Here is a 26,243-nt window from a genome sequence, read left to right as displayed (position 1 = left end):
GTCAGCATCTGCAACACTGTTTCATTCCATCTGCAACATTATTTATTGTTCGGATTAAAGGATTAAGGCTGATAATATTCTGTATTTGTGTATTTTTCAACAAATTCAAACGAGAATCGAAAACCCAAACTACATTAGTCTATCTCTCAATACAGTAAACAGCACATTTGTTGGGGTCTTTTTTCAGCCACAAATCTGTGGCCGAACAAATAAATTGAGAAATTACTTACAGATTAAATAACCAGGTGGTGATATCTAATGTTGTATGAGTTTGGCTATTGCACTGATGCAAATAAAGTTGAGGTTTCAGTGACAGTACCTTTCTGTCATCTCATGGTACATATCATCAAATTGCCTCCAAAAATACACACTAGAGGAAGTGACACTAAATACACTTAAACACACATTAAGCGTTGCGGGGAAAATATATTAACTTTGTCTTTCAAAAGAGAAGTTGTGGGTCTCCCCATTGCTTCTTTTAGAGTCACGTGAACTGTGGTGGCAGACATTTGGCACACTGGCGTCAGCCCTCAGCTGTTGCGCCTCGCCTATGTGTCAAACTGAGATTTTTGAGAGAGAAAACAGCGGAAAGCATTTCGGAAATCTCTGTGTTCTTTGACAGGTGCGAAGGATTGGGGCAGCTAGTAAAACAAAGCCATTGTATGTACCTGCTACATATGTGACAGAGGTGCCTATTGCACCCATACCGTCGCCACAGCGCCTGGTTATGTCTGCCTCGCTGAGCTCCAACCTCAGGATATTGCCACGGGTGTCACTCTCTCCCAGCCCAACAGGGCCCAGCTCTAATGAACGGCATCAAGGTAAAGTGTAAGAGGAAGAGAGAGAGAGTGTGAGAAAACATCTGGCGTGAGTTTGTCATTTGCAATGACTGTTTATTGTAACAGATTTGTGGATTGATGTCTCTCTTGAGAAAATTGGTTCATAATTGATCCGTGTAGAATCAACAGTTTTTATTCTCACTCCTACAGTGAACAAACACATTTGCCGCTCCATGGAAAACCTCAACTCCAATAGTGCCTTCCGGGGGCTGGACAACAAAACCAGCATCACAGGCGGAGGGGCGCCCCTCTCTGGATTCTCCTTTACACCCAACTCTCCCACCTCCCTGTCAGGCCACCTCATGGTCCCTGGGTCGCCGGCAGCCTCCACTCCCCAAACAGCACCGCCGAACCCCAGGGTGGTCCCCATGATTACGCGGAGCCAGAGTTCCAGCAACCTGCCTGAAAACCTGACGGAGAACCCGTACGACGAGGTGGGCGGCGGCTTCAGCAGTCGCGTCCACCACAGGATCCGCAAGAAATCCTGTAGCCAGTGGGACATGGTGGGGGCGTCCGGCAAGACCAACCATCTGCAGGTAGGAAGAGGTGAAACCCGCAAACGTCACACAGAAGTTAAATCAAATATCTGCTTCACACTGCAGAGCCCGAATGCGACTTTAAGGGAAAGTCTGGTATTTGTCAACCAGGGAACTTCTGTCATGTTTTTGCCCATTGTAATTTCCTGACAGCTATATTTTGCGTTTCCTTTTGCTTGAATTCTTAGAACGCTTTCAGAGGCTTGCACGTCTTGGTCAAATTGTCATAATTTTTCCCATGGTATGAAATAGTTTTAGCCCAATGAAAATGATGCCTTTCTCAAACGGAAGACACAGAATATTTGACAGTAGAAGAGAGACAAACGACTGAGTCGTCCAACCTACGACCACTGTTTTTGTCGGGGATGGATATTTTCATAGCCAGCAGTTTCTAATGAGAAAATGAATGGGAGCTAGACCACATCTGCAGCTGGTGTGTGGGGACTCGTCAGATTAATTTCCCTGTAATCTGATGGATTTACAGGTCATACTGTAACATATGGTGGTTTTTTACCAGCCCTGTGACAGGGCCGGAAACACGGGCACGTTCGATAGAAATACAATGCATGTGTGTGATATAGTCTTTCTTTTAAAAGCATTAAATCACACTGGTTCGAAATTCCTAAAATGGCATATGCGCCTCCTCTCTCGTCAAAATTCCAGCATATATGAATATGCAAATATCTTTCATGTCTAACTTACAACTGCTGTACTGGATACAAGTTGTGTCCTAAACAATCATAGCTGTTTATTTTGTAGAAGACTGACTTGTTGTTTTATTTTTTTTTTAAAGAAAGGTCGTAAGTCACACGTCATGTTTCTTTTTTTGGATCCCACCAGACGACGGACTTCCAGGCAGCATAGGTTATATTCAATTTACGTCTGTACTTGACCTCAATAATCCTCCTAGAGCAAGCAATCAAGTTCACATTGTCGTGACGTCAGAGCGTCCCTGTATTACATCAGAGGGGATTACACAAGGCCCCGTCGGTGAGAGGAACACTCAGAGTTATCTGCCTGTCAACTCAGGGAAGCTCCCACAGCTGAGTCTCCAAACTGTCTCTCTAAATGGGGTTATGCTACTGCGGAACTGTGCATAGCGGTGATCTCAGTGGAAACGACAGTGGGCTTTATCCGCCTCTCTCCTTTTCTGTCTGTCTCTGTCTGTATCTGTCCCTCTCTCTCTCTCTCTCTCTCTCTCTCTCCCTCTCTCTTTCTGAGGATCTTCCATGTTCAAGCTTTAAAAACCAGTGAGCAGGATTATTTCAGGCGCATTCAGGTCATAACTCCACATTTTTTATCCAGAAAACACACTCTCTTTCTCAGCCAACACTTTTTCTGTTATGGTGTGTTTTTGTAGGCTTCTCAACACAAAAGACACAGTACACAGTAGGGCCGGATAAGTTAGGAATGTGTAAAATTAGGTAAAAGAAATTCCTCAACAAACAATTGATCCTACATTAAGTTAAATCTTAATAACAATAATGTGAGGAAAACAGACTTGGCCAGGAGGTGCAGGTATATTAGCACGGTGTGGGACTTTCTAAATTGCTGCCACACTGATCATGAAATTCTATTGAATGTCATTGTGTTAAGGGTCCAGAATTTGATTTCCAAGATTAATTTTCAATGTCAAAATTTTAATTCTATCTCTATAAATGTTCCAGGTTGAGTCAAACATGTATGGACATGGATTTCTTTTCTTGCCCTCACTGTTAGTGCACTTCAGGGCCAAAAAGTATATAATGAACACCTGAATACTCTTTGAACATTCGAACTTGAAGTGTTCCACAGTCCATTTACTATGCTGCTACAATAGCCTCCACTCTTCAGGGAGGATTCGCCACAAGATCTTGGAACCTGTCTGCCGGGATTTGCTCCCGTTCAGCCACAAGAGCATCAAGGGTCGACCACTTGCAATGAGGCCTGGTTCACAGTCAAGTCCATCCCCAAGGGTGTTGCCTGTTGAAGTCAGGGCTCTGTGCAGATCAGTCTTTTCCCTGCACACCAGGCGCCTTTGTGAACCTTACTTTATGCACACAGACATAGTCATGTTGAAACAAATCATTGTGTTCCTGTAGCCAAATACGACCCAGTATAGAAAATGAATGTACAAGCTATGGATGTACTTACACACAGACACCACACCTGCAGCATCTTCTCTGTTCAGTCACCTCCCCCCACGGAAATCAAACCTTTCAAACAGTCACACATTCGCACATGCCGCAGTTTCCTCTCACTCTCTTCTGTCCCTCTTTGTTCAACCACAGGGACCACACATTAAAATATGTTCATTTATTGGACCAAACAAAATATTACTGTACGGTTTATCTACATTGATACAGCACTGGCCTGTTCTCATCACTGGTCTGTAAATAAAGCTGCTCTGTATTGCACAAGCTGCTCTGTATTGCACAATAGGGCGCTGATGAGAATACAGGACATGACAGAAGAAAAAGATGATGATGAGGATGAAGAAGAACAACAATAGTTCCAGAGAACGTTTATGGAAAAACACAAAAAAAAAGATCCAAAAGTCAACTTCTTTATTCTCAGGAACAAACCAAAGAAATGTCCGATGACACTGTACACACTTCTGCAACCTATGTCCATGGAAACATGTACACACACACACACACACACACACACACACACACTCTTTTCATTAATCTTTAACTAGATTTTAAACAAAGAGCTACATGTCTTTGTGTAATTTCCCCCCATCTTTTATAGAAGTGCTTTGTTGTCTGTCATCTGTCCAGAGTAATCATTTTTTAAATGATGTAAACGTGTTTTGCATAGCATGTTGTTAAAGCGCAGGCCTGTTTGACACTGCTGAGAAACACCTGGTTTTTGGGTTCACTGAGGTGAACAGAAGGAAGCAGTGGGACAGGACAGTTCAGGTGGGCTGATGACTCAGTGCTGCCCCCTGGAGTAAACTGTGGTCACAACCTTTTGCGTGTCTCTCACCCATTTACACGATATCGTGCATCCGTAAAGCAGCACACACACAAGCACATCCACACACATGCTCATGTACATCCATACGTTACATTCATTACATCCATACGCACACATGTCCCCTGCAGGCACTGTCTGAAATGACTGTGTGTGTCGTGTGTCATGGGTTATGTAACAGGGATCAACCAGAGAGCCAGTCAATCAGTTAGTGAATTATGGTTTAGGCAGCCGTGTTCCGTGGATGGACGATCTTCAATACATATCCTTTCAATTAATTTCATTGGATTGGCAGATTTCCTCTCTTTTACCTCTTGCTTTAGTCCTCTCTAGCTGGGCGAGCACATGCATTACTATAAGCTCCTTCTTAATCCAAAGTCTGATGGGTTATTCTTCAGTAAGAGGCGGTGGATTTTATTTGTATCTCTTTGTGGTTTCTGTCTCTTTCTTTGCACAGTGGAGGGATGTTTTCTCTTCAAAGCACTGCTATCTTCTGCTTGCAGGACCCACTCTGCGCTTTTATGAACACACACATTTTTGTTCACATGTTGTAGCACAGTCAAGCTTATTCATACTATGAATTAAAGAGCTATTTTAGAGCCTTGGATAATATTTGAAAAAATAATACTGAAAAGGTTGCATAAACAGAGGCCCGATAACATGAGCATACGTAAGTTCCAACACTAATGCACAAACTGCACAATGCTCACATACATCCTCTCCAGGTCATTAAGATAGCTCTGGTGAAATTCAGTGAATTCTAATCCCACAGCACTGAATCAACAATTTCCCAAACACAAAACCAACAATATTCTTTTCAAGTCATATAGCTCGTTCCCTCTCAAACCTCCATTGTTGTCGTGGGTGACACTGACACGGTGAAATGTAATGGTCACCGGGGTTTATATTGAGACAATCCCACAGACGCCATCCTGGTGCCATAAATACTCACTAATGCACCAAACGTGTTTTTATCTGTTGCTGTAAAACATCCCCAGCAAATGCACTATTTACTCTTTTAAATATTTAAGATATCCTAAAACGACAGGGCCAAGCTCTTTTCAAGAAATGATTAGGACCTTTTTAAAAGTTAAACTTTATATTTGTTTTTTTTTACAGTCATGTCTTTTTCCCCCCCTCCCCGTTGCTCTGTCTGTCTACAAGGTCCCAACAGAGTCCTATGTGGCACAACTGTCCTGGCAAGACTCTCCTCTCTACACCGAAAGCATGAAGCCAGAGAAACATCTCCTGCAGCCGGACCCACCCTGTCCTGCTCCAGGTCAAAAGCCTCTTCAGGTCAAGGACCTGTGGGAGCAGTACTCAGACCCAGCTACAGGTAGACTCTACTACGTCAACACCATCACCAAGGAGAGGTCCTGGAAACCCCCTCGCAGGGCTCGTGGTCCCGCCAACCAGGTACAACACCCATTTCACTGAAATTACCATACAATTTAAAAGGTGGGCATATTAAGAGCTGGATGAAAGTGTATTTTCTCAAAGGAGAAGAAAGAAAAGGGTCAGCGTGCAGCATGAAACAGAATACTAATTTACAGGCCCACGTAGTTCGAGTGTGTCAGCACTAAAAGGGACATTTTCAGCCTGATAACTTTATGAAACTTGGAAATGAAAATCCACCCGCCTCATATGTTTTTTCCTTGCCTTACACATGAGGTGAGGCGGAGAAGGTTGCACACACACTGATCATAGGACAGGTGGAGGCTCAAGTCTAAAGCACGTGGGGAGACTCAATGTTTGTGACAATTTCTTTCCTCACTTTGACATAGTGTCACACTGAACATTGCAAGAGCTTAAATATTACAAAGGGTTTGGAGGTGGCTCGGGAGACTGACACAGACTGTTTTAAATTCTGGAATTACGAGGGCTCCTAATATAAGATATGGAAAACGGACCAAATAAAGAATACCTTACAGTGTGAGAGACAAAATGTGAGAGTCATTGTGTTGATTCTGTCAAAGAAGTGTGTGTTTAAAGATTTTCGGTGATTAATTATATACGTGAAGTTGTTGGTATTTCTGTATTTACAGTATAATTTGAGCTAAAAGGAGTCAAAGACTTTCTGTCTGTGTCTCTGGCAGAGCAACACAGTTCAACCTCAGACATTACCCAGGGAAACCAGCCACCTGTCACTGCCGTTCCCTGACGCTGGCAATGGAACCGTGCACAGGGTAAGGCTACTGTACAGAGGTGGGGAAAATTCAGGCTGTATGTTTCATATGGTATATAATATGAATTTAATCTGCTCATTCACTTTAGCTTTTATTCAGTGATCCTTGTCACAAGGAAGGTTAAACTCATTGAGTGGTGGAAAAAATGCTTATGATAAAACTGATAGTCGAGACAGTGATTACGTTTGTGTTGTTGGTTTTTAATTTTTTTAACATTGTTCTATTTTTTTATTAAGTAAACAATAATTCTTATGTAACATGTGCAAACAGCTGCGCCTCTGGTATGTGTAAAAACAGACAATACAGAGCAGACAGCAGTGAGACAAAAACACACACCCATCTGACCATCTCCCGACATATGAATCTGTTGTCGGCTTTGGTCGCCCAGACTGCACAAAAGTGTCCCGACCGGACACTGCGCTTGAAGCAGAGACAAATGCTGAGCGTGGCCAAAGGGAAAAAGGAGGGTACCTCCATTCACACATCATCATTGTCACACCGTTGACTGACCAACCCACTGCCTCATTTATTAATTTATTTATGAACCCTCCTCTGACACGCGCCTCCTCTCAAATGATTTTGTTTGGCTAATCCCTGAAGGGAATAACAAGGCAATGCCCCTTGATCTGATGCAGATGAGCAGAAGCCGTTAGAGCTGCACACAGGGAGAAACCCATATCATTATAAAACATTGCCAAATTCAAACCACTCACTGAAACTCCTCATCACCTCCCTGACCTCGCGGATGCTGTAGTATAATAAAAAGTTCCACTCTATCATTAGTTTCCCCCCTTTTTTTTTTGGTAAATTTGATTTTACAACTGTGTCCGTATCCGCTGAGGAAGTACATGTGTTGTTTCAGACGTACAGGTTTGGGGAACTTACGTTACAGCCGTGACTGACTCAAATCGACCCCGTCCACTAATTCACTGACGACATCGACGAGATAAGGTGACACAAGCGGCGTGATCCAGATTGTTGGGGATAAGCATTTTGCATCTCAAGGTTGCGTTGCCTCAATGTTGCGTCAGTGTTTCAAATGTAATGTTGCCCATCAAAATCATACCCAGATGATCAAAGCAGTGATACCCCATCAAGTCGGTTTGAGGTGCATTCTATTGACCTATATGTGTCAGTTTTTATACGTTGGAACACACCAACGATATATATAATGCATACTACGTGCCACATGTTTGTGGACCAGGTGTTCAAACCAGCACACGGTGTTCTCTACTCTTGATTTTAATATTTTATTTTGAATAAATGTCATCCTTATCATGTTGACTCCTTCCTTCAGTGTGAATCGAAAGTTTGCAGGGGGAAGAAGCCTGATTTCCATTATTTATAATTCACCTTTATCCATCTATTTCACCATCTCTGCTTCATCCCCTCACTAGTTTTCACATGCTATCAATTGCAGCTTGCATGTGTTCAGGTGTTAAAAATGAAGTAGTTGGAGATGCCTCCTGTCGTAGCTGGTACTTTATTTGGTTATTGTGACAATAAATACACTGAAGAAGCATCTTATCAATTTCTTTTTCGCCTAAACACAAATAAGCCCCCCCCCACAAAAAAATGTTTTTTCCAGCCTGCTAGTATAATTATCTCACAGCATAAAATTTGCTTAAAAATTATTGTTCATCGTATTTAATTAACTTGAAATGATTGGACATGAGGCATTGACATTCCTCCTCCTCTGCTGTCTTTGCCTACACAACGTACGAACAAAACCTGTTGGACTGTGGTTAATGTGGTCATGTAAAAAAAAAAGAAAAAAGAAAAGAAAAATCACACCTTCCTGGTTGAGCTGCTGTGCATGAGACTCATTGTGCGAGCTGATAAGGCCAGCTTCCCTCTTGAATGGGGAAGTAGACACAGGCTGCGACAGCAGGGAGAGATGGGCGGTTTATACATTTTGACACTCAGTTGAAAAAGGTGCCATGACGTGAGACGACAAGACAGTTGAGGACTCGACAGAAGAGCTCAGACGAGAGTTGGCCTCGACTGTGTAACAGGGTGATTAGTCAGAATGAGTACCTATGCTGTAAGTTTGTTTCAGTTTTCTCCACAATATCATTTATGCAATTGTGATTTTATTTCATTTTTGGGTGTTGGATTTGTGCCGTGCTAATACGGGGTTCATTTATATGGAGGATTTTCTTTGTCAGACGTGTTGGTGCTGACTCTGTCGTTCTCACAAAAAGCTGATATGACTGTGTTTATGTGGGCGTATGTGATGTGTGGCCCAGTTCGACAACTAAAAATCACATTGCTGGAGTCAAAATGAATACTGTGCAGTGAACGTTTCGGTCTTACTGAGCAACGGCAGCAACGGCCTCTCAGAAACCTGAGTTGAGTGTGTGTGTGTGTGTGTGTGTGTGTGTGTGTGTGTGTGTGTGTGTGTGTGTGTGTGTGTGTGTGTGTGTGTGTGTGTGTGTGTGTGTGTGTGTGTGTGTGTGTGTGTGTGTGTGTGTGTGTGTGTGTGTGTGTGTGTGTGTGTCTTTGGGTGTCTTTGGGTGTCTTTCATTGTCAAACTGAATCCACCATCCTGATTTTTCATCTGGGTGTGTGATTTGGCCAAATTGCTGCCACACCGGTTCAGACTTATTGCAGCAGAAATGTTGCTCAGACAAAACTGTCAGAAAAGCCCCGAAGTAAAACATACCTAGATCTTCTTTGCCATGTGGAGTAGACAGAAGTTACGTAGTAAAGTAACTCTTCTGTGTTTCCTGTGTTTGTCTTCCTGCATGTATCTTCATTTCTCTCTTTCTCTCTCTAGCTGTCACCTGATTTCGTCTTCGGGAGCCACCAGAGGACAACAGACTGTGGCTGGCAGATGAAACAGGTGAAACGCTTCTCTACCTTCTGCGCTCTTTCACTGCCAGAGGGCATCTAATGCATTTCACCTTGACTCTCACCTTTAAAAAAGATAAATAAAACAACAGTCAAAGGCTAATGTAAAACATAAAACCCTATACCAGCAGGATGCCTTCTCCTAACAATAACGGGACGCCCTCGAACACTGCTGGCCTTTATTGCCACCTTGAATTTGTCACTGCAATGGAGAAAATGCTTCTTCATGTTATGCTTGCATTAGTATCTACCACGAGAATCTTTGTCTCTACACAAATGTCTATAGATGCTCATTCCTCTTTTAAAAGAATCTTTTAGATATCAACTCTGTTGTTTGCATGACTGACTGAGAGGGTAATCCTAAGTGTTTCGTCAGTGCTTAAAGGGCTTCTGATGGAGGGTATTTTCCTCATGACAATCAATGAACTTGAGCCATTAGATTTGCAAAAACTGCATTTCCACTGTATTACTGCAGAATGCGTTCCTGTACTGCCAGCTATGCTCTTTAGATTCTCGGAGATCAGCATTTATGTATATTAAGGAGGCGAAATAGCAACTCATGGTGTATAAAAGAAAGGCTGTTATCCAAGCAGTTCTTACTGCAACATGTTGCATCACAGTGGGGTGTGGGTGCGCTTGGTTTAAAGCCCCTTTAAAGGCCTCATCTTAGCAAAGGAGCAGATTTGGCTCGCAGTGCTAATCCGCCTTGCATGAGGAGATGGCAAACATTAGGAGGGATATTTAGTCTGATTGTTGAAACTAGGTTACAGGGATTCAGAAAGGTACTTTATTATGGCTGTGGCTGCAAAAGTTGTGTGGATACGTGCATTTGAGTGTAATCATGCAACCACGTGCGTGGGACTGTTGGCATATATATTTTGCATGTAGCGTTTCAGATTTGCATGCATGCACCATTGGGTCTCTGACAATCTGTCTCTCAATCTTTCCTGTGACATGAAGCAAAACAAGTTGAACTTTTCCAGGAAACTACAGTTTGTCTCCATCTGCTCGGAGTTCTCATAATAGGCACTGATGCTTTAAGTCATCAGTGTTTCTCAGAGCGCCAGAATGCTTCAGTTCACTCCAAAAAAAAAACTATGTTGTAATGCAGCACTGTTGCATTGTTCTTCCTTGAAGAGAAATTGTATAAGATACTGGAAGTTTAATTAACATCACTGTCTGAGGACTCCTGAGAGAACGGAGAGCAGATGTAGATAAGACACCTCTTGATGTTGACTGCCGCAAATTAAACGATGAGAGTAAAAGTCCAAAGATGTGTCAATACTTTTTTGCATAGTGCAGATCATAAATCAATATTATGTGCAAATTGAAGAATTAATATCTTACTTTCTAATGTTACAGGCTTTGTACACTTGTTTGCTTGAATTGTATTTAGACTGCAAAGCAAACTGAGGTGAGAAGCTCTCAGAAGAATTCAGGGAAGGATTGCAGAATTTTTTAAAGACTCTGAGCTTTCTGCTGTTCCTTACTGTTGCTTTTTTGTAATTTCAATTGTTTAGGGAATTACACTTGTGCTATAAGCAAGAAAGTCCAAAGCAAAGAAATATATATCTTCAAAAAAAATGTCATATCAGCTCTCACAGGATTTGCACACAATCTATAAATGTAAAAATACCTTGGGTCGTATGTTGTATTTTTCTCTGTTTCCCTCTAATAAATCAGCGACTGCCCTCTCCCTTCTTATCTGTTCCACCTCTGACCCCCTCAAACATATGACCCTGGCCTTTGAACCCCTGCAAAGAGCATGCAGCGTGCAGCCTCCTCTGACACCCTGAGCATGAGGGCGTTCAGCAGTGCAGATGCCCGGTGCCATAACTCTTCCTCCATGCATGATGTCAAGCAGCAGCTCAGCCACTCCCAATCTATGATCCTGCCTGAGAATGGCAAGGTACTCGCCTGCAGAGCACATATACACAAAAGCTCACAAACCGTGTTCACGGAGCGACGGGGACATGCAGATAAACATGGAACGGAGGCAAACCACTGCACTTGTACGTGGAACACAGACAAATGAACACGGCTGACGATGCTCACATCCTGTGTTTCAGCTGGTCCAGCAGTGCAGAGATTACTCCTGCAACGTGACCAACATCGTGGTGGAGCCTCCATCTCCTGAGAGCTCGCCAGACGGCGAAGGCTGCACGCCGGTGAGACAACTCTGCCTTTTACTTCATGACTTAAAATACCTGAACATGTGTATGTTTTGATGTAACAGACAGATGTAACAGATGGAAAGACAGATTTGTTACTGTCTTTATATACTGTACTCAACACGTGTAACTTCATAGTTTGTATTCATTCTGTTCTCTTGCACCCTTAAACGGGGCCATACCGCAGTGGGAGATTTTGGAGCAGCTCCCCTCCCGCAATTTTTTTGAATGATGCAACAGTCAAGTTAAATGGGCTCGCTCAGGATGCAGTATATTACGCAGAGGAAAAGCCCTCTGCTGTACTTTACTGTTAACATTTGAACATGTCCTGACATTCTCTCATTATTATAGAGTGAATATTTGTGTGCTTCTCTTCTTCTCAGGAGTTGGAGAAAGCCGGCCTCTTGAACAAGACGAAGATTGCAGAGGGAGGCCGGAAACTCAGGTGAGGAGTTAAGGGGCTTCTCGCAAATTCGATTTCACCTGTTTATTTGAATGTACAGCTGCGCCAAATACTGACTGAGCAACTTCCATGTGTTTGTTGGGTTGCAGGAAAAACTGGAGTCCGTCCTGGGTAGTGTTGGTCGGGAACAGTCTGGTTTTCTTCAAAGATCCTAAATCACAGACACCTTCCAGCTGGGTAAGATCGCAGAGAAACGCTGTGTATTTTTTTCAAACGACTGGTTGGGAAATGATTGCGTGAGGCCTATAATTTCCTGATTGCCAAATCCTCCGCTAACGGTCGGTGTGAGTCACTTCAAAAAACATTTTTTTCTGACCAAAAGATAATGACTGAAAAATAAAAACTCCACTTTTTAGAAACATATACCAAGCAACTCAGCAAACTGAATGTCGAGAAAATGTGACACATATTTATTTCTTTTCTGTTGATCAATAACAGAAACCAGGAAACAGTCGCCCTGAGAGCAGTGTGGATTTAAGAGGTGCACAGCTGCACTGGGCCAATCAGCTGTCCAGCAAGAAAAACGTCTTCAAGGTGGGGAAATAACAAACAAACAAACAAAAAAGAATCTTAGACAAGCGCGTGAGCTCAAGATTCACTCCCATTCTTCAACTTTAACTCTTGAATTCAACAAATCATTACCTATTACAAATGTCAAGGTGCTCAGACCTCAGGGACACCTCCAATTTTATTCTAATTTGTGCTGTGAAATGACGTGAAGGGAGAACATAGATGGGGTAGATAACAAAACATAAAATGTGAAGGGGGAAGCCATTTTTCACCCGCTCACCCATCAATGAGCCACATGAGATAGAGGAAGCAGTAAAAATACATGTTTCTACTGAAATGTGACACAAAGAAGTGTCAGCGCTGTACAAAAAAATGAATACAAAATTCCACTGAAGTGTGAAAAGTATATACTTACTAGCTTTGCGGAAAGTTTGTCATGCATTAACCAGATCTGTAAATGTTTATATTCCAGCTGAGGACAGTGACAGGAAATGAGTTCCTGCTGCAGTCAGAGACTGACTCTCTGATCAAAGAGTGGTACAACACCATCCAGAACGTCATCGACAGACTGGTGAGACGGACAAAAGTTGTACTTTTTCTTTTTTTACCACGTCTCTGATAGTGGCTAAAATGGTTTTCTTTGGATTAACGTATTTTCATTGGTGTAACTAGTTAAAAAGTAACAGTCAGACAAGCGTCAGTTGTAATCGGGGTCACAGCCTGTGGATAAATGTCATAACGGTTGGTGTAATGTTTATATGTAATGGAACTAACACAGTTCCACTCTTCGCCTTGGCCTTCCAGGACCGTGAGAACCCACTGGACAACGTCCTCCTGTACTCTCTGAGGAGAGCCGGCAGCGTGGAGATGCTGGACCACAGTGGAGATGAGGATGATAGGAGAACGACACGTAAGTCCTCACCACATCCATTCGGACGTCCCCCCTTCACACAATCACCGCTCAGAACCGTCCCCCTGCCCTCGAACTCCAGTGTACAACAGCCTCCCACTCCATCGTCATCATTTTCATTTTTCTTCGAACTTCCATACAGGCTTCTTACATCCCTCCGTCCTCTCCTCCATCCTCTCCTCCATTCAGCCCACGTACATATTCAGCAGGCCCCCGTGGCAAATAATCCCCCCGTCAGTCCTGTCTCACCTCCGCCGTCGCCCGGCCCTGCCACTTTTCATCCTCACCACCATCCCGTCTCATCTGCTCTCCAGCCCCGCGGCCGAACGCCCCGCACTGACCTCCTCCTCCTCTTCTTCCTCCTTCTCTTCCATCTCCTCCACCTTCTCCTTTGCTCCCTCCGCAGTCCCCCGCTCGTCATCCAACCTGGAAAACACAGAGAGGAAAAGAGTGAAGACCCGGCTGAAGAAGCTGATCCTGAAGAGACCTCCTCTGCAGGCTTTGCAGGAAAAAGGCCTCATTAAAGGTGAGATAATGTTTTTGAAGTTTTCACTCTTATTTGAATTCATGTGTATCCTTTTATTCATATTACACCTGAACACATCTTTCACATCTTGATGACAGCTGTAATGCACGAGCTGAAACAATCCTTGGACTTCTCATGTTTATTTTCCCCATGGGTCATTGGAAGTGAACCCTATGTTCATGTTCAGTCGGTCATCATTTTCAGAAGGTGACAAATACGCCATGGATGCAGGTCAGGAGAGGTCACTGAACTGTTGCGTGAGTGGGTGGGAAAATGGCATGAATCATATTCTGTGACCTTCGCATCTTAACCCGGTTAAAAATGTACAGGTGCTTGTGACGTTGTCAACAACACGCATTGTGATTGGTTCGATTTCTACATGTCGGGAAGCAAAACTTTGGAAAAAATTGTCTTTGGTTTCCTAAAAAAAACCAAAAGCGGCAATACTGTCGCTGATGAGAAAGGTTGCATTGACGGGATATTGAAAAAATTCATTACGTGCGAATTAATCACTCGAACAAAAGCACGTTTAGTGTGAAAAATATGGTTGGATAAATGAAGTTCAATTAATTGCAGTGAGCTCACTGACTACTTTATTTTTTGTGATATTTTCCTCACTACAAAGTTCATTACTGCCCTTATCAGAGATAAGGTCACATGATCATTCATGTGTGCCATATACGTGCCATGCATTTGATTTGTCCCACCCTGTATTATATACAGTAGATGGGTTGTGTTGCATCATCGACTGTGAGCCTACGTCTCTGCTGGGAGCAGAGTGCAATGCATATAGGTTTTCTCCCTTAGTGAACTTTAGATTTAGCACAAGATCAACCCAAGCGTGTTGCTCTTACATCATGTTATGCTATCTGAGAAGGAAATAGAAACATTTCCAAAGAGTAACATAAAAAGTGCGTATGTGTTCGTCTGTCAACGCTCTCCAGATCAGGTGTTTGGCTGCCGCCTGGATATGCTCTGCGAGCGAGAGAAGAGCACCGTCCCTCGCTTCGTCCGACTCTGTACTGAGGCTGTGGAGAGGAAAGGTACAGTCACTGCAGACCGCCAAATCCTGTGATTCGCAAATTAAAGCGTACACATGAGGGATAATAACCTCATTCGTGCGTTGAGCATCCGTCACTTGACAGCATCTCTGCACCTATTGTTCAGCTTTGTGGCGTAAATCATCAAATGGGAAATTTACAGAGAAAGAGTTTTTTTTTAACTGCCAGAAAGGACGTTGACTCAAATGCACAAATTAAGAGGTTTTATGACACTTGCCTGCCAGAGGCGGATTTAAAATGAAATGAGAGAAAATGTAGTCGTATGGAAACTGTTTAGAAACCGGACTGCAAATACATTTGTAACTCGCATTCTTTTGGTTGTGTTTTAAGAGCTTTATAAACTTGGTTTATCTGCAACCGCTCAGACATTCTACGTTCAAGGTCGTGTCAGATTAAAAAAACGTTCACAACCAAGCAGCGTTACTGCATCCTCAAAAATAGAAAGAGGAATTATTTTTGAGTGTTCTCGTAGCAACAGCATAGAATTACTGAGTTAGAAAAGGAACAAGGTAGAAGTTCTTCAGCAAACTTTATTAATTCAATACTAACAAGTATCTCTGTCTCGGAGAAGAGATTTTTTTTCTCTTTTTGCAGTTTCTCCCCCCTTTGTGTCCTGTCAAAGGTTTTCTGATTTTGTCTTATCAGAATTCAGTCTGATAAAGGGAGCCTCGTGTTATACAGATAAGCTCACAGTTATTTTACTTATCAATTAACCTGGCAGTTATTTCCTTGATTAATTCATAATTTCTAGTGTGTAACATGTCAGAAAATTGTGAAATTTAGTCCAACCAGCGCTCAAAAAACTTTCGATGAAGAAAACCATCAAATAATTGTGTTTGGATCGCTGATCCAGTTTTTGTTGTTTTTGCTCAGACTGTCTCTTAAACAGTAAATCAATCGATTGCAAAAATTGTTGCAGATGCATTTTTCTGTCGACTTGTTTTCAGCCTTTCAGACAAATACAGTTAACATTTACTTGACCTGACCAATGGAAACGTGTTGGACAAGTACAGCATGGAATTGATAACCAACCAATAATAATATTCAAAAAACATCAGCCAATAAGCTCAAGGCTCTATGTTTTGTAGCATGGTACATACCATGTCAGACAGAAGCTGTGCATTTAAACAGAAAGCAATCAGATAGGATATTAAGTCAATGGAGGTTTCACAAAGTCATATTGTTCTACAAGTTCTGACATTTTCAGTCAATGTGGAAAAAGCAGAAACTCAACTCAAACAAATATAGTAGATGTGTGTGTGTGTGCGTGTGTGTGTGTGTGTGTGTGTGTGTGTGTGTGTGCGTGTGTGTGTGTGCGTGTGCGTGTGTGTGCGTCTGTGTGTGTGTGTCTCTGTGTGAGGTATACTTACACCCTAATGTCTTACGTCGCAGGACTGGACACTGATGGTATCTACAGAGTCTCAGGAAACCTGGCGGTGATTCAGAAACTGCGCTTCTTGGTGAACCACGGTGAGGATGAGAAGGGAGAAGCGGAGGGTTGCAACTGAACAGTATGTTGATGATGTATAATGTTGATATTTCTGGAAGCAGGTGGAGAAATCTTCATACGAAGACGAATCTCTCCCCGATGCTGTTTTATTCATTCAGATTATATATAATGATGGATTACATATCAGAAATTTTGCAACTGAACAGTATGTTGATGATGTATAATGTTGATATTTCTGGAAGCAGGTGGAGAAATCTTCATACGAAGACGAATCTCTCCCCGATGCTGTTTTATTCATTCAGATTATATATAATGATGGATTACATATCAGAAATTTCACACACACACACACACCTTTTTTTTCTCCAACACACACTCACTGCATATACCGGCTTGTAGTCTGTAAATGTCTCACTCCCAGTGCGCGGCATCCTTTTGATTCAAGTGAACGGTGGGGAGAAGCTGACTGAGTAACTGTTTTTTTGCAGAGCGAGCAGTGACTACTGACGGCCGTTACATGTTCCCACTGGAGTTGGTACAAGGTAGATTCAGACGGACGTGGAGAACAGTCCCTTTCATGCGTTAGCCGGCCTGCTTGTTTTTGTGCATTAAGTGTTTGCATAATGTGAACGTCTCCGTCCAAAAAAAAAAACAACCCCACCGCCCACCCACAGACCGGCACGCCGAGCTGAGCTGTGGCGACGGCGTGCGCTCGGCGGCGAAAGTTTGACGGTTGAGCTGCCGTTTGCTTAATGTACGTGTGTCCCTCAGGCTCTTCTGCTTCAAGTTTTCTGATGTAATAACACGGAGCAGGTTGTTCGGAGGGTTCCCACGCGGTCCACGGTTGCCATCAAGTGGACGGAATGGGGAACGGGCCGCTTGCCTGCGCTGAAGTGCACTAATCCCACACAACGTCCCACTGACTAATGTTTCTCACCGTAAGATGCTCGAGAGTGCTTCCGTTCGAATATTGAACTCATTGACACCGAGGTGAAATTAAAGCTCTTGATTTTCTTATGACCCGATTTGAGAAGCACTGGTCAGGACTGGCTTTTATATTTTCTTTTTTAAAGTGTGCTTTATTCCTTTCAACATGTGTGTGCTTTGTATGTGTGATTTGGAGTTGGTCTGTGCCTCTGTCTGCTCTTGCTTTCACAGACCGTCTCTATCTCCCTCCTGCAGCTACAAGCCTTCATGGTCCGCCTCAGCACTGACATGAATTCTCACTCTGGCCCATTTTTGTTCCTTCACTAAACGATGCCGTGACTGTAACTCCCCTTTTCTCCCACCGCTCCCCTCATCCTCGGCCCCTCCTCCCCCGCTCCCCCTGTCCCTCAGAGGAGAAGCTGAATTTGGACGCGAGCGAGTGGCAGGACATCCATGTCATCACGGGAGCTTTGAAACTTTTCTTCCGGGAGCTGCCCGAGCCTCTGGTCCCCTTCGGCTTCTTCACAGACATCGTGGAGACAGTCAGTGAGTGACCAGTTTCAGACCCAGTCACGCTTCAGTTTTCTTTACACCCTCCCCCCTTAATGCAGCGTTTGAGCATCAATCAATGGCGCTGATTTGATCAGTGCGACGTGTGAGGCAGAATTACAGAGTTTGTATGAAATTAAAACCGATTAGCAACAAACAATCAACTTTAAACGTGAAGTGAGACATTTTTATAGGACAATTTTCAATTTTATTTTATTTACACGATCTCCATCTCAAACATCGAGGCCACCAGGACTATTCTGAATAGTCCCAACACTGCTGAGGTCTTAATGAGTCAAAACCTTGGCGGCCTTGGTTTGAGTGTTCACTTTGGTGTTTTCACACAGGCAAGCTGCAGTGAAATGAATAGAGAATACAGTTTATCTACAGCACTTTTTCCCCCCAACTATACACAACTGTACACATACACATATATATTGTGAAAGATATGAACACTGTAAAAGGAAATGATGCTTCCCGAGGGGAAATATATGTGAATTCCGAGGCGAGAGGAGAATAATAACACACTGACACAACTGGAATTTATTGAGCGGTATTGAATTAGAACAAAGTGATGGTTTTCTCCCCGGAAAAAAAAAAAGAATTAAAGTACAGATGTTCACATATTCATAGATGCACGTTCTCATATAGCTCTCATACTGTAAAAACATGTTGACACCATTAAATGATAAGGCCGGAGTTACTCTATTTATACGTATATTTTTTACTGTCAACAAATCCCGTGAGAATAGCAAAACCAACAATGTGTTTGTTTTTCAGTATTTTACGACGTCTCTACCCTGCCTTCTAAAGACATGAACCTTTTAAAAAATCTCGCAAATGTGCCACAAATAATGTAGTGGTTTTGATTTCTTTTTCACAAAGTTTCAGTGATTTCCTTAAAAGGTTAGACACTGTATAGTAAATGCTCAGATGTAAGAAGTGCATTTTTGGTGACTCTTTTAAGCGGGGGAATAATACACATTGGGGACCTCAGTGAGTATTTACAGCAACAAGAAGGGATTGACTCATAGTAAACTACAGCTCAGCAGTTTGGAGGAACTTTCTTTCGTTGTCTATTTTCTTTCATGAATGATCTTTTATGTACATTCAGCGCAGTAACAGATCAGTCGCATTTAATTTACTGTTTAACCCTAAATCTGTTTCAACCTGTAGTATGGCTGTGAAGACACATCTGGTCAATTCCTATCAGCAGTGACCATAGCAACCAAAGTTACCGTGGAGGCTCTGAGACAGGACACACAGAATGTATGGAGGAGGAAGTAAACACCCATATAAAACAGTCTGTGTCTTCAGGGTTGCTCAGTTATGGCAGTTCTGTCTTAGTATAGGACATAAGCATTTGAATATACAGTACAACGCGAGTTAGGTCAAACATGTCTTGATGGTTAGGATTATGTACCCAGTAAATATTCATCCATGTATTGATGTGAGGTCTTTGTACCCAACTGCAGCTTTACACCATCACATCCTGATCTGGACATGGACAAGTAATGTGTCATGTAATCATGTATTATGTCCTTGAACCCCCAAGGTCAATAAATGTCTTTATTAAAGACGCATTTAATCTTTAAATCGAGGTTGATAGTAACAGAGGAACATGTCATCCATGGCGGCGCAATTGTGTGTTTTGGTTTGGGTTTTTTTAAACAATGAATGTGTTTTGAATTTAAATCCAATCAGGCTTACACACACTGCTTTTAATTTGGAGCAATTCACTGAACACACTTCTTATCGTTTCATGGGATTTGTTGACATGAAGAAAATGATGGATGATCTCCAAACTTTTACTCTATCTAAGTGCTCCCACTAATTTGCATAAACCTCTGTGTTTTATCGCAATATCTTTTACTTATCCCAAAATGGTGGATAAGCTGGCATTCAAAAAATAGATCTCATTCAATAAGAAAACCTGCAAATTATGAAAATGTAAATGTACTTTGTGGCACGAACGCCCCCGTTTCTTATCAACCCATGGGACACAGTGTGAGCACCGAGTGTGATCGGCAGTTCACTGTTAACCAAACCACAGTGGTGATCGTTGATGATTGCAAGCTGCTGTATCACATAAGATAGTGGCAGCTAATACTAGTACATGTGATATCAGTTAATGGATGTAAATCAGGCGTTGCGTGCCAATAAAGTAATACGATATAATGCAAAAGATAACACATCTGACATGGCTCTCGCTCTGTGTTGCAGAGATGTCAGACTACATGGACAAAGTGGATCGTTTGAAGTGTCTGGTGCTTAACATGCCTCCCCCGAACCACGATACGCTGCTGTTCATGTGCCGCCATCTCAAACGGTGAGAGGGCGGGATTGAAACCATGTGCGGTAAATAGCTGCTGTCTTGTCTGTCTTCATCTCGGCTTGTTTCCATGTGGTCCTGTTCGGTGTCAGTGGCATTTCTTGGCACGTTTCAGCATGAGAGAATGAACCAGATGCCCCTGTAGGAAATCAGATCTCTCGCTTGTGACTTTTTTCCTTTTTGAATTGACCACAAGATGGTGTAGTTCCCCTTGTTGTTCCCAGCAAATTTTCTGTCAGGGATCCTTTGTCTCTCAGGGCACGCTAGCGCTGCACCAGGATCTCACTGTTGTTAAGTTTGGGTCCGTGTGAAGATGAAAAGGCTGGAGGAAGATGAATGGTGCACAATGTGCTGCTTGCCAGTTCCTTTTACAGTACATAAAATGTGTGTTTTTTACCGCTTATGGTTTTTCCTTCCACTCCAGGGGTGAGTGTTCGTGTTCTGAGGCTGATGTTTGTGCCAGGGTGTGGTGGGCCCCTTGAATTTGTCAACTCTGTGTCTTTCTCTCATTTTCTCTCTCCGCTGTCATTCCTCGCTCCCCCCCTCCTCGTTCTGTTTGCCATTTATTACCCCTGGCTCAATCACCTCTGTCGCCTCCTCTCTTGCTGACTTGCTGCCATTGTTTCCGTACGTCCTCTCATGTCCTCTTCCCTTTCCTTTCATTCTCGCCTTCCTCTTCCTCCCTGTCTTCCTCGTCTTTCCATCCCTTTCTCCCTTTTCTCCATCCTCCTCCTCCTCCTCCTCCTCCTCCCTGTGCCTTCCCTCCGCTCCCTTCCTTGCCTCGAAGGTCCCATGGGAGCCTTGTGGTTCGTCTGCTGGAAGGCATACCAACACCGCCGCCGCCACCACTGGAACCTCTCTCTTTTCTCTCTCCTCGCCCTCTCCCTCGCTCGCCCCTTTTTTTTTTTCTCTTCCCCCTCTCCCTCTCTCTGTCTTTTTTCCTCCTCTCTTTTTAATGTGGAAGTTTTGAGCAATTGCTGGCTGCTTCTGTGGCTTGGTGGGAATGGCATTTTTAGAAGAATGCCTCATGCCTCATGTGGCTTTAACCCATTCCTGAGTCCCCCCAGATCACACACACACGCTCAAAAACACCAACATAGGTCGATACAGGCGGTGGACACTTACGTGCATATATCTACGTTGTAAAATGCACAAGGGCATGAACATGCATGCAAAAACAAGACGTCCATGCCAGACTCTTTTAGTTGCTGCCCTTAAGACTTACAAAGATGTCACATGTTGACCACTGGAATAAAACCGTGTGTTAACATCGACTGTATACGCCTGCGAACACAGTGATTAACACAAAAAAAGAGCCTCACTTGCAGCCCTGTGAGGCTTAACTTAGGCACAACGGTGCTTTGAGCTAAATGCTAATATCAGCATCCTAACATGCGAATATGATAATGTTTACCAGCTTTTTTGCTTAGTAGCAGTAAAAACAAAGTAGAAATCTGAGACTGATGGAAATATCATCAGTTTTGTAGGTGTGTGCCCTTGAACAAATTTGAACTTTGACCCGATGCTGGATCACACAAGTTTACATTTACATTTGCTCCTTTGCCAGACATTTTTATCCACAGCAACATACAAGAGAGGGACAACATCAAAACTTTAGTAGAGTAGGAGACCGGGATCGGGAGGGTCGCCCCTCCTCGGAAACAAAATTGGTAGCTCCGCCATCGAGGAACCATAAACAGGAACAGTCTGGACTGAGATTTCCTTGTGTGCAAGGATGGCACTGCCAGATAATGTTCCTTGGAGCAGTGCAGCGGTTGAGAGGGGGCATAAGCTTGTAATGAGTTCAAGTAGACGGGTGCAGGTGCAGACGGGCATTAGTGACTTGGTTTTCTGGGTAACCTTAGTGAACTGTGCCTTTGTTGGCTGAACAAAGATCATAGCAGTAGCACACTGGACCAACTGTGAGAACTGTGCATGAAGGGAGACCTGCCAGAAGGGCATTGCAGTGGTTCAGACGAGAGATGACCCATGTTTTTTACCTAGATTTGGGTGGACTACTAAATCAAGTAAGAGCTGATTGGTCTTCAGGAGAGGTCTTCATGATACCCAGGCTTTTCACACCTTTGGTAGGGGTGAGGGATAAGAGAGAGGTTTCTTTCATCCACTTAAAATTCATCCATGTGGATATGTCTGACAGGCGAGCCGAGTTCCACGCTGAGGCCATGGGGTCTTCAGACAGGAATGACAGGGATAGTTGGGTAAGGGTGAGGGTTATCGTCTGCAGCGTTAGTGTTATGAGAAGCCATGCACGCTGAGAATTGGACCCAAGGAAAGTGGTGTACGAGCTTTGGGGCAACCCTGTCGGAAATGGACATTTGTCTTCGCCATGTCACATTGAGAGAACGCTCAGTGAGATAGCATTCAAACCAAGAATGCACTTTACCTGAGATGCCCCTCACATCAGAAAGTAAGGATGGCTAGAAGAACGAGGATTGAGATCAAGCTGCACTTTGGGCGTCTGAAAAAAGAAACTAAGCAACCAACTGCATACAGACAATCTGCTTCCTGTTTACACTGGTCATGCACAAGGTCATGTGATATCGTTTTCAGGTGTCTTAGTATGGACGGAGGTTACTTCTGATACGGAGCTAAAATCCCTATCTGGAGAGAGACGGTTTTTCATTTTTCAAAACATTTTCAGATGCTGTGTTAAAATGAAAATGTGTTTGTGTGAATGTGGCCTTGATGGCGCTCACTGGAGGATCACAAGTGTTTATTTTATTTTAAGCCAGTCCCTCTAATTTCTTTCGAGATATTTCATTCAAAACCACAAATGTTGTCATCCCGGTGGCTCCTCGTGGATCTTTCAGGGGATCACGAAAGTCCTTAGGATTCATTTCCTGTCGACATTAAATTTCCGTGCAATATCTCACGGCAATCCGTGCAGTAGTGTTTGTTGATGTTTTAGGTTTAAAACTTCTTCTCTCCTATTTCCCTGCAGAGTTTTGGAACATTCAGATATCAACAGAATGACCACACAGAACATTGGCATTGTGTTTGGGCCGACGCTCATGCGTCCAGAGAGGGACAACGGCAACATGGCGGTGAATATGGTTTACCAGAACCAGGCGGTGGAGCTCATCCTCAGCGAGTTTGACCACATCTTTGGAACAAGAGGCCCCCCTTGATCCTTTCGGACTGGATTGGGGGGGTTCAAAAGGCTCCTCCAGATCAGACGAAAGCGCAAGTAGTGCAGCGTTTGGCCTTTTTGCCTGTTACTCATATGGTGTAAAATGGATTTCACATCAAAAGATAATTATGGGGTAAAAAGAACCAGGACAGAAAGCTGCTAATCATGACATCTGGCCTCCATATAAAGCCATGTGAAAACAATAATAGTAAAACAAGCGAAGTTTAGCTGCAATACTTGTGCCTTTGACTGCAAATGTGGAGCCCAGCCCCGGTGTTCTTCGCTGTGTGAACTGACGCCTCACTTACCCGTAATGGTTCAGACTTGATCATGATGAATAAAAAGCTATAAAAGTGATATATCTCCTCCAGCCTGTTCAGCTAGCTTTGTATTGATCTGTTGATTGTCAAAGATTGTGAGGAAGAATGCTTTTTAACATAGCACTGAAAGCAGAACCATTTCACTGTGAAAACAGCTGCAAACCTCTTGCAGGCAGGTTAGACAGATGCCACCTGCAGGTACACTGTAAATTATGCAAACAAGCAGAGGGAAAGCTGGCCATGTAAAGGATTGCATCTCCACTCAAGTTATACCGTGTTGAGAAGAAGAGTTTGCAGGTTCATTTGAGAGAACTCTTCAAAGATCATCAGCAATGGGGCAACTTTGTGCCAACAGGGCAGCAAATGTCCCTTTGTACCAAATAGTTCTCTGTTGTATTTGTACCCTCAGAGTTTCCCAACGTTGTACAATTTGAGACCTGTCTTCTATTTTTATCAGTGCAAACTTCTCAGATTAGGTTGAAAATGTGAAGTTGTAAATATGTGACATAGTGTGTTTGTCGACTTGTAGCACTTTGCATACAGTATGTAACCTAAACATAATATATTAGCCAAATTCAAATGGATACATTTGCATTGAGAAGAGCCTTGTGCTGTTAAAATGTTACTTGGACCTGATTGTCAACTCTCCTGCAATAAAAACAGAAGAAAATCTGAACAAAATGATTCAATCTACTTTGTTATATTTGGCATGTGTGCGTCTGTCAGGTTGTTTGTACTGTACCAAGCGATGGGTTGCATGAGAGATATAGTGTGTGGAGGTATGTGGGTGTCTCGGAGGCTCGGCGGTCGGAGGCCTCCCCTGTGATTGGTGCAAATGCTGCTTTTAATAACAGAACAAAAGAGGAACTGGAAATGCATATGTTTAAAAAATGTGGATTTTCCCCAAAACCTTCTCACTCTCTCTCACTCTGTGGCTTTGGTAATTTTATATTGACTGTGGGTTTGGCAAGAGACAAGAAAGAGCAGAAAAGAGGCACATGGGTGGGGGGCGTCTCGTAGATTTTGCAAAGTTTTATTAGATGTATTTATTCATTTTTATGCTTGTATTCTTTCAAGTCATGTGTGTGCGTGTGTTTGTGTGTGTGTGTGCGCGTGTGTGTGTGTGGGTGTGGGTGTATGTGTGCATATCCAAGGTCGAGATTCTCTACTTAAATAGACAACCGCACTTGTTTATTTGATCCAAGTGCTCGTGTTTAGATGGTCATCACAATTACCTAATTTATACATTTATCCCTCAGCCATTGGTGCAGTTTCTGTGATTCTCTCTTTGTCTCCCAGAGCCTCCTCATATCAGATTGAATGTTTATATTCAATGTATTATGCAACGAAAAGTATAGCGGGGTGAAAACATTAATTAATTAATTCAACATTTCACTCAACTTTGGTTTGACTGTATGTTTTGTTCCTTCTACAAACTCTGAAACTGAAGGAATATTCCATCAATAAAGATCCAGCGGAAAACGACCGCTTTAGACTCGAGCTCTGTGATGTGGTTTATTTCACTTTGGTGTGATGGTGCTAATCACTTCCAAAAATTAGAATCAGTCCGTAAGAGATGCAATCAAACACCCCTCCCTTCTAATCAGCGGCGTGTTGGCAGTGAAAGTCAAACTCTCACTTCAAGTGCAGCTCTGATTACCCCTTTCCTTACTTTTTTTTGTCTTTAATTGCTTTTTTCTTTGACTTATTAATGTGATAAAATAGTGGCACTGTCATCGCTTGTTGATAAATTTTAAAACAATACTAAATACAAATGTGTGCATGTATGTCCCTGATCGTGTCAAGGAAAGCAGAGGCGCTGCAAACTTTTGGATACATTTGCCACCAACTAGAGAGTTTTGACACATGGACTGATGAAGTCATTAGGTCAACGTTATCTCAAAACCAGGTTGCTCCTGTTTGCTGCAACACTGAAAGAAAATGTTTTTTCAGTATTGAAGTATTTATTAAAATTTGCAGAAATAAAAGAATAAGAAAGTTGTGTGATGTCATCATCTTTCCACCCAAGTAAGTCTCTAAACTAGTCTAATCTTCACTCTCCAAAGTTAAATGAATCACTTTTCAATCACGAGAGTTTAAATTACAGTAATTAGATTGAGCAGCAGCTTTAATTTAGTGAATGTGAATATTCAGAAAGAGAGACAACCGTTATGGTACTTGTTTGAACAGCTTTTGGACACAAACAAGGGTCATTAATATTTTGAGCTACCTGTACATGTACATGTTGTAGAGTAAAATTCAGTTCAATGCAACAACTGCATGTGCATTAGATACTGATACATGATAAGATAATATCATTAAAATGTTGAACATGCATAAATTACCCTGCCATGGAATCTCAGGCTCAGCCACAGCGCTGCCTGTGTACTCGGGGAAGCCGTGATGGTTCACAATCAAACCCAGTATTCATGTTCAAATGATTTGTTCGACCCGTCTCCGGGCTCTGCATCGTTCACCCCGAGGCCTGTTTGCTCTGTGAC

At 42.8% G+C, this 26,243-nt stretch overlaps 1 protein-coding gene across 6 annotated transcripts in view; it reads left to right on the top strand.

Annotated features, from left to right (window-relative positions):
• arhgap9 (Rho GTPase activating protein 9) overlaps window positions 1-24,426 on the top strand; it is a 35,222-nt gene extending 10,796 nt beyond the window's left edge. For 2 of the 6 annotated variants that reach the window (XM_047332960.1, XM_035632934.2), the window contains exons 3-21: window positions 623-821; window positions 990-1,375; window positions 5,498-5,749; window positions 6,430-6,519; window positions 9,299-9,364; window positions 11,135-11,281; window positions 11,442-11,540; window positions 11,927-11,988; window positions 12,096-12,183; window positions 12,445-12,540; window positions 12,989-13,087; window positions 13,321-13,426; window positions 13,833-13,952; window positions 14,897-14,995; window positions 16,406-16,483; window positions 16,952-17,005; window positions 17,802-17,936; window positions 20,163-20,268; window positions 23,234-24,426. In XM_047332960.1, coding sequence (XP_047188916.1) covers window positions 623-821; window positions 990-1,375; window positions 5,498-5,749; window positions 6,430-6,519; window positions 9,299-9,364; window positions 11,135-11,281; window positions 11,442-11,540; window positions 11,927-11,988; window positions 12,096-12,183; window positions 12,445-12,540; window positions 12,989-13,087; window positions 13,321-13,426; window positions 13,833-13,952; window positions 14,897-14,995; window positions 16,406-16,483; window positions 16,952-17,005; window positions 17,802-17,936; window positions 20,163-20,268; window positions 23,234-23,420 — 2,469 coding nt within the window. In that variant the 3' untranslated portion in view covers window positions 23,421-24,426. Of the gene's footprint in view, window positions 1-622; window positions 822-989; window positions 1,376-5,497; window positions 5,750-6,429; window positions 6,520-9,298; window positions 9,365-11,134; window positions 11,282-11,441; window positions 11,541-11,926; window positions 11,989-12,095; window positions 12,184-12,444; window positions 12,541-12,988; window positions 13,088-13,320; window positions 13,427-13,832; window positions 13,953-14,896; window positions 14,996-16,405; window positions 16,484-16,951; window positions 17,006-17,801; window positions 17,937-20,162; window positions 20,298-23,233 lie in introns of all 6 variants that reach the window. The other 4 variants (XM_047332964.1, XM_047332962.1, XM_047332963.1 and 1 more) reach the window with 4 other exon arrangements.
• The last annotated feature ends 1,817 nt before the right edge of the window (window positions 24,427-26,243 follow it).

This window comes from Scophthalmus maximus, chromosome 6, assembly GCF_022379125.1.
Source record: "Scophthalmus maximus strain ysfricsl-2021 chromosome 6, ASM2237912v1, whole genome shotgun sequence".
NCBI lineage: Eukaryota > Metazoa > Chordata > Actinopteri > Pleuronectiformes > Scophthalmidae > Scophthalmus > Scophthalmus maximus.
This window is presented reverse-complemented; position numbering and strand designations above follow the sequence as displayed.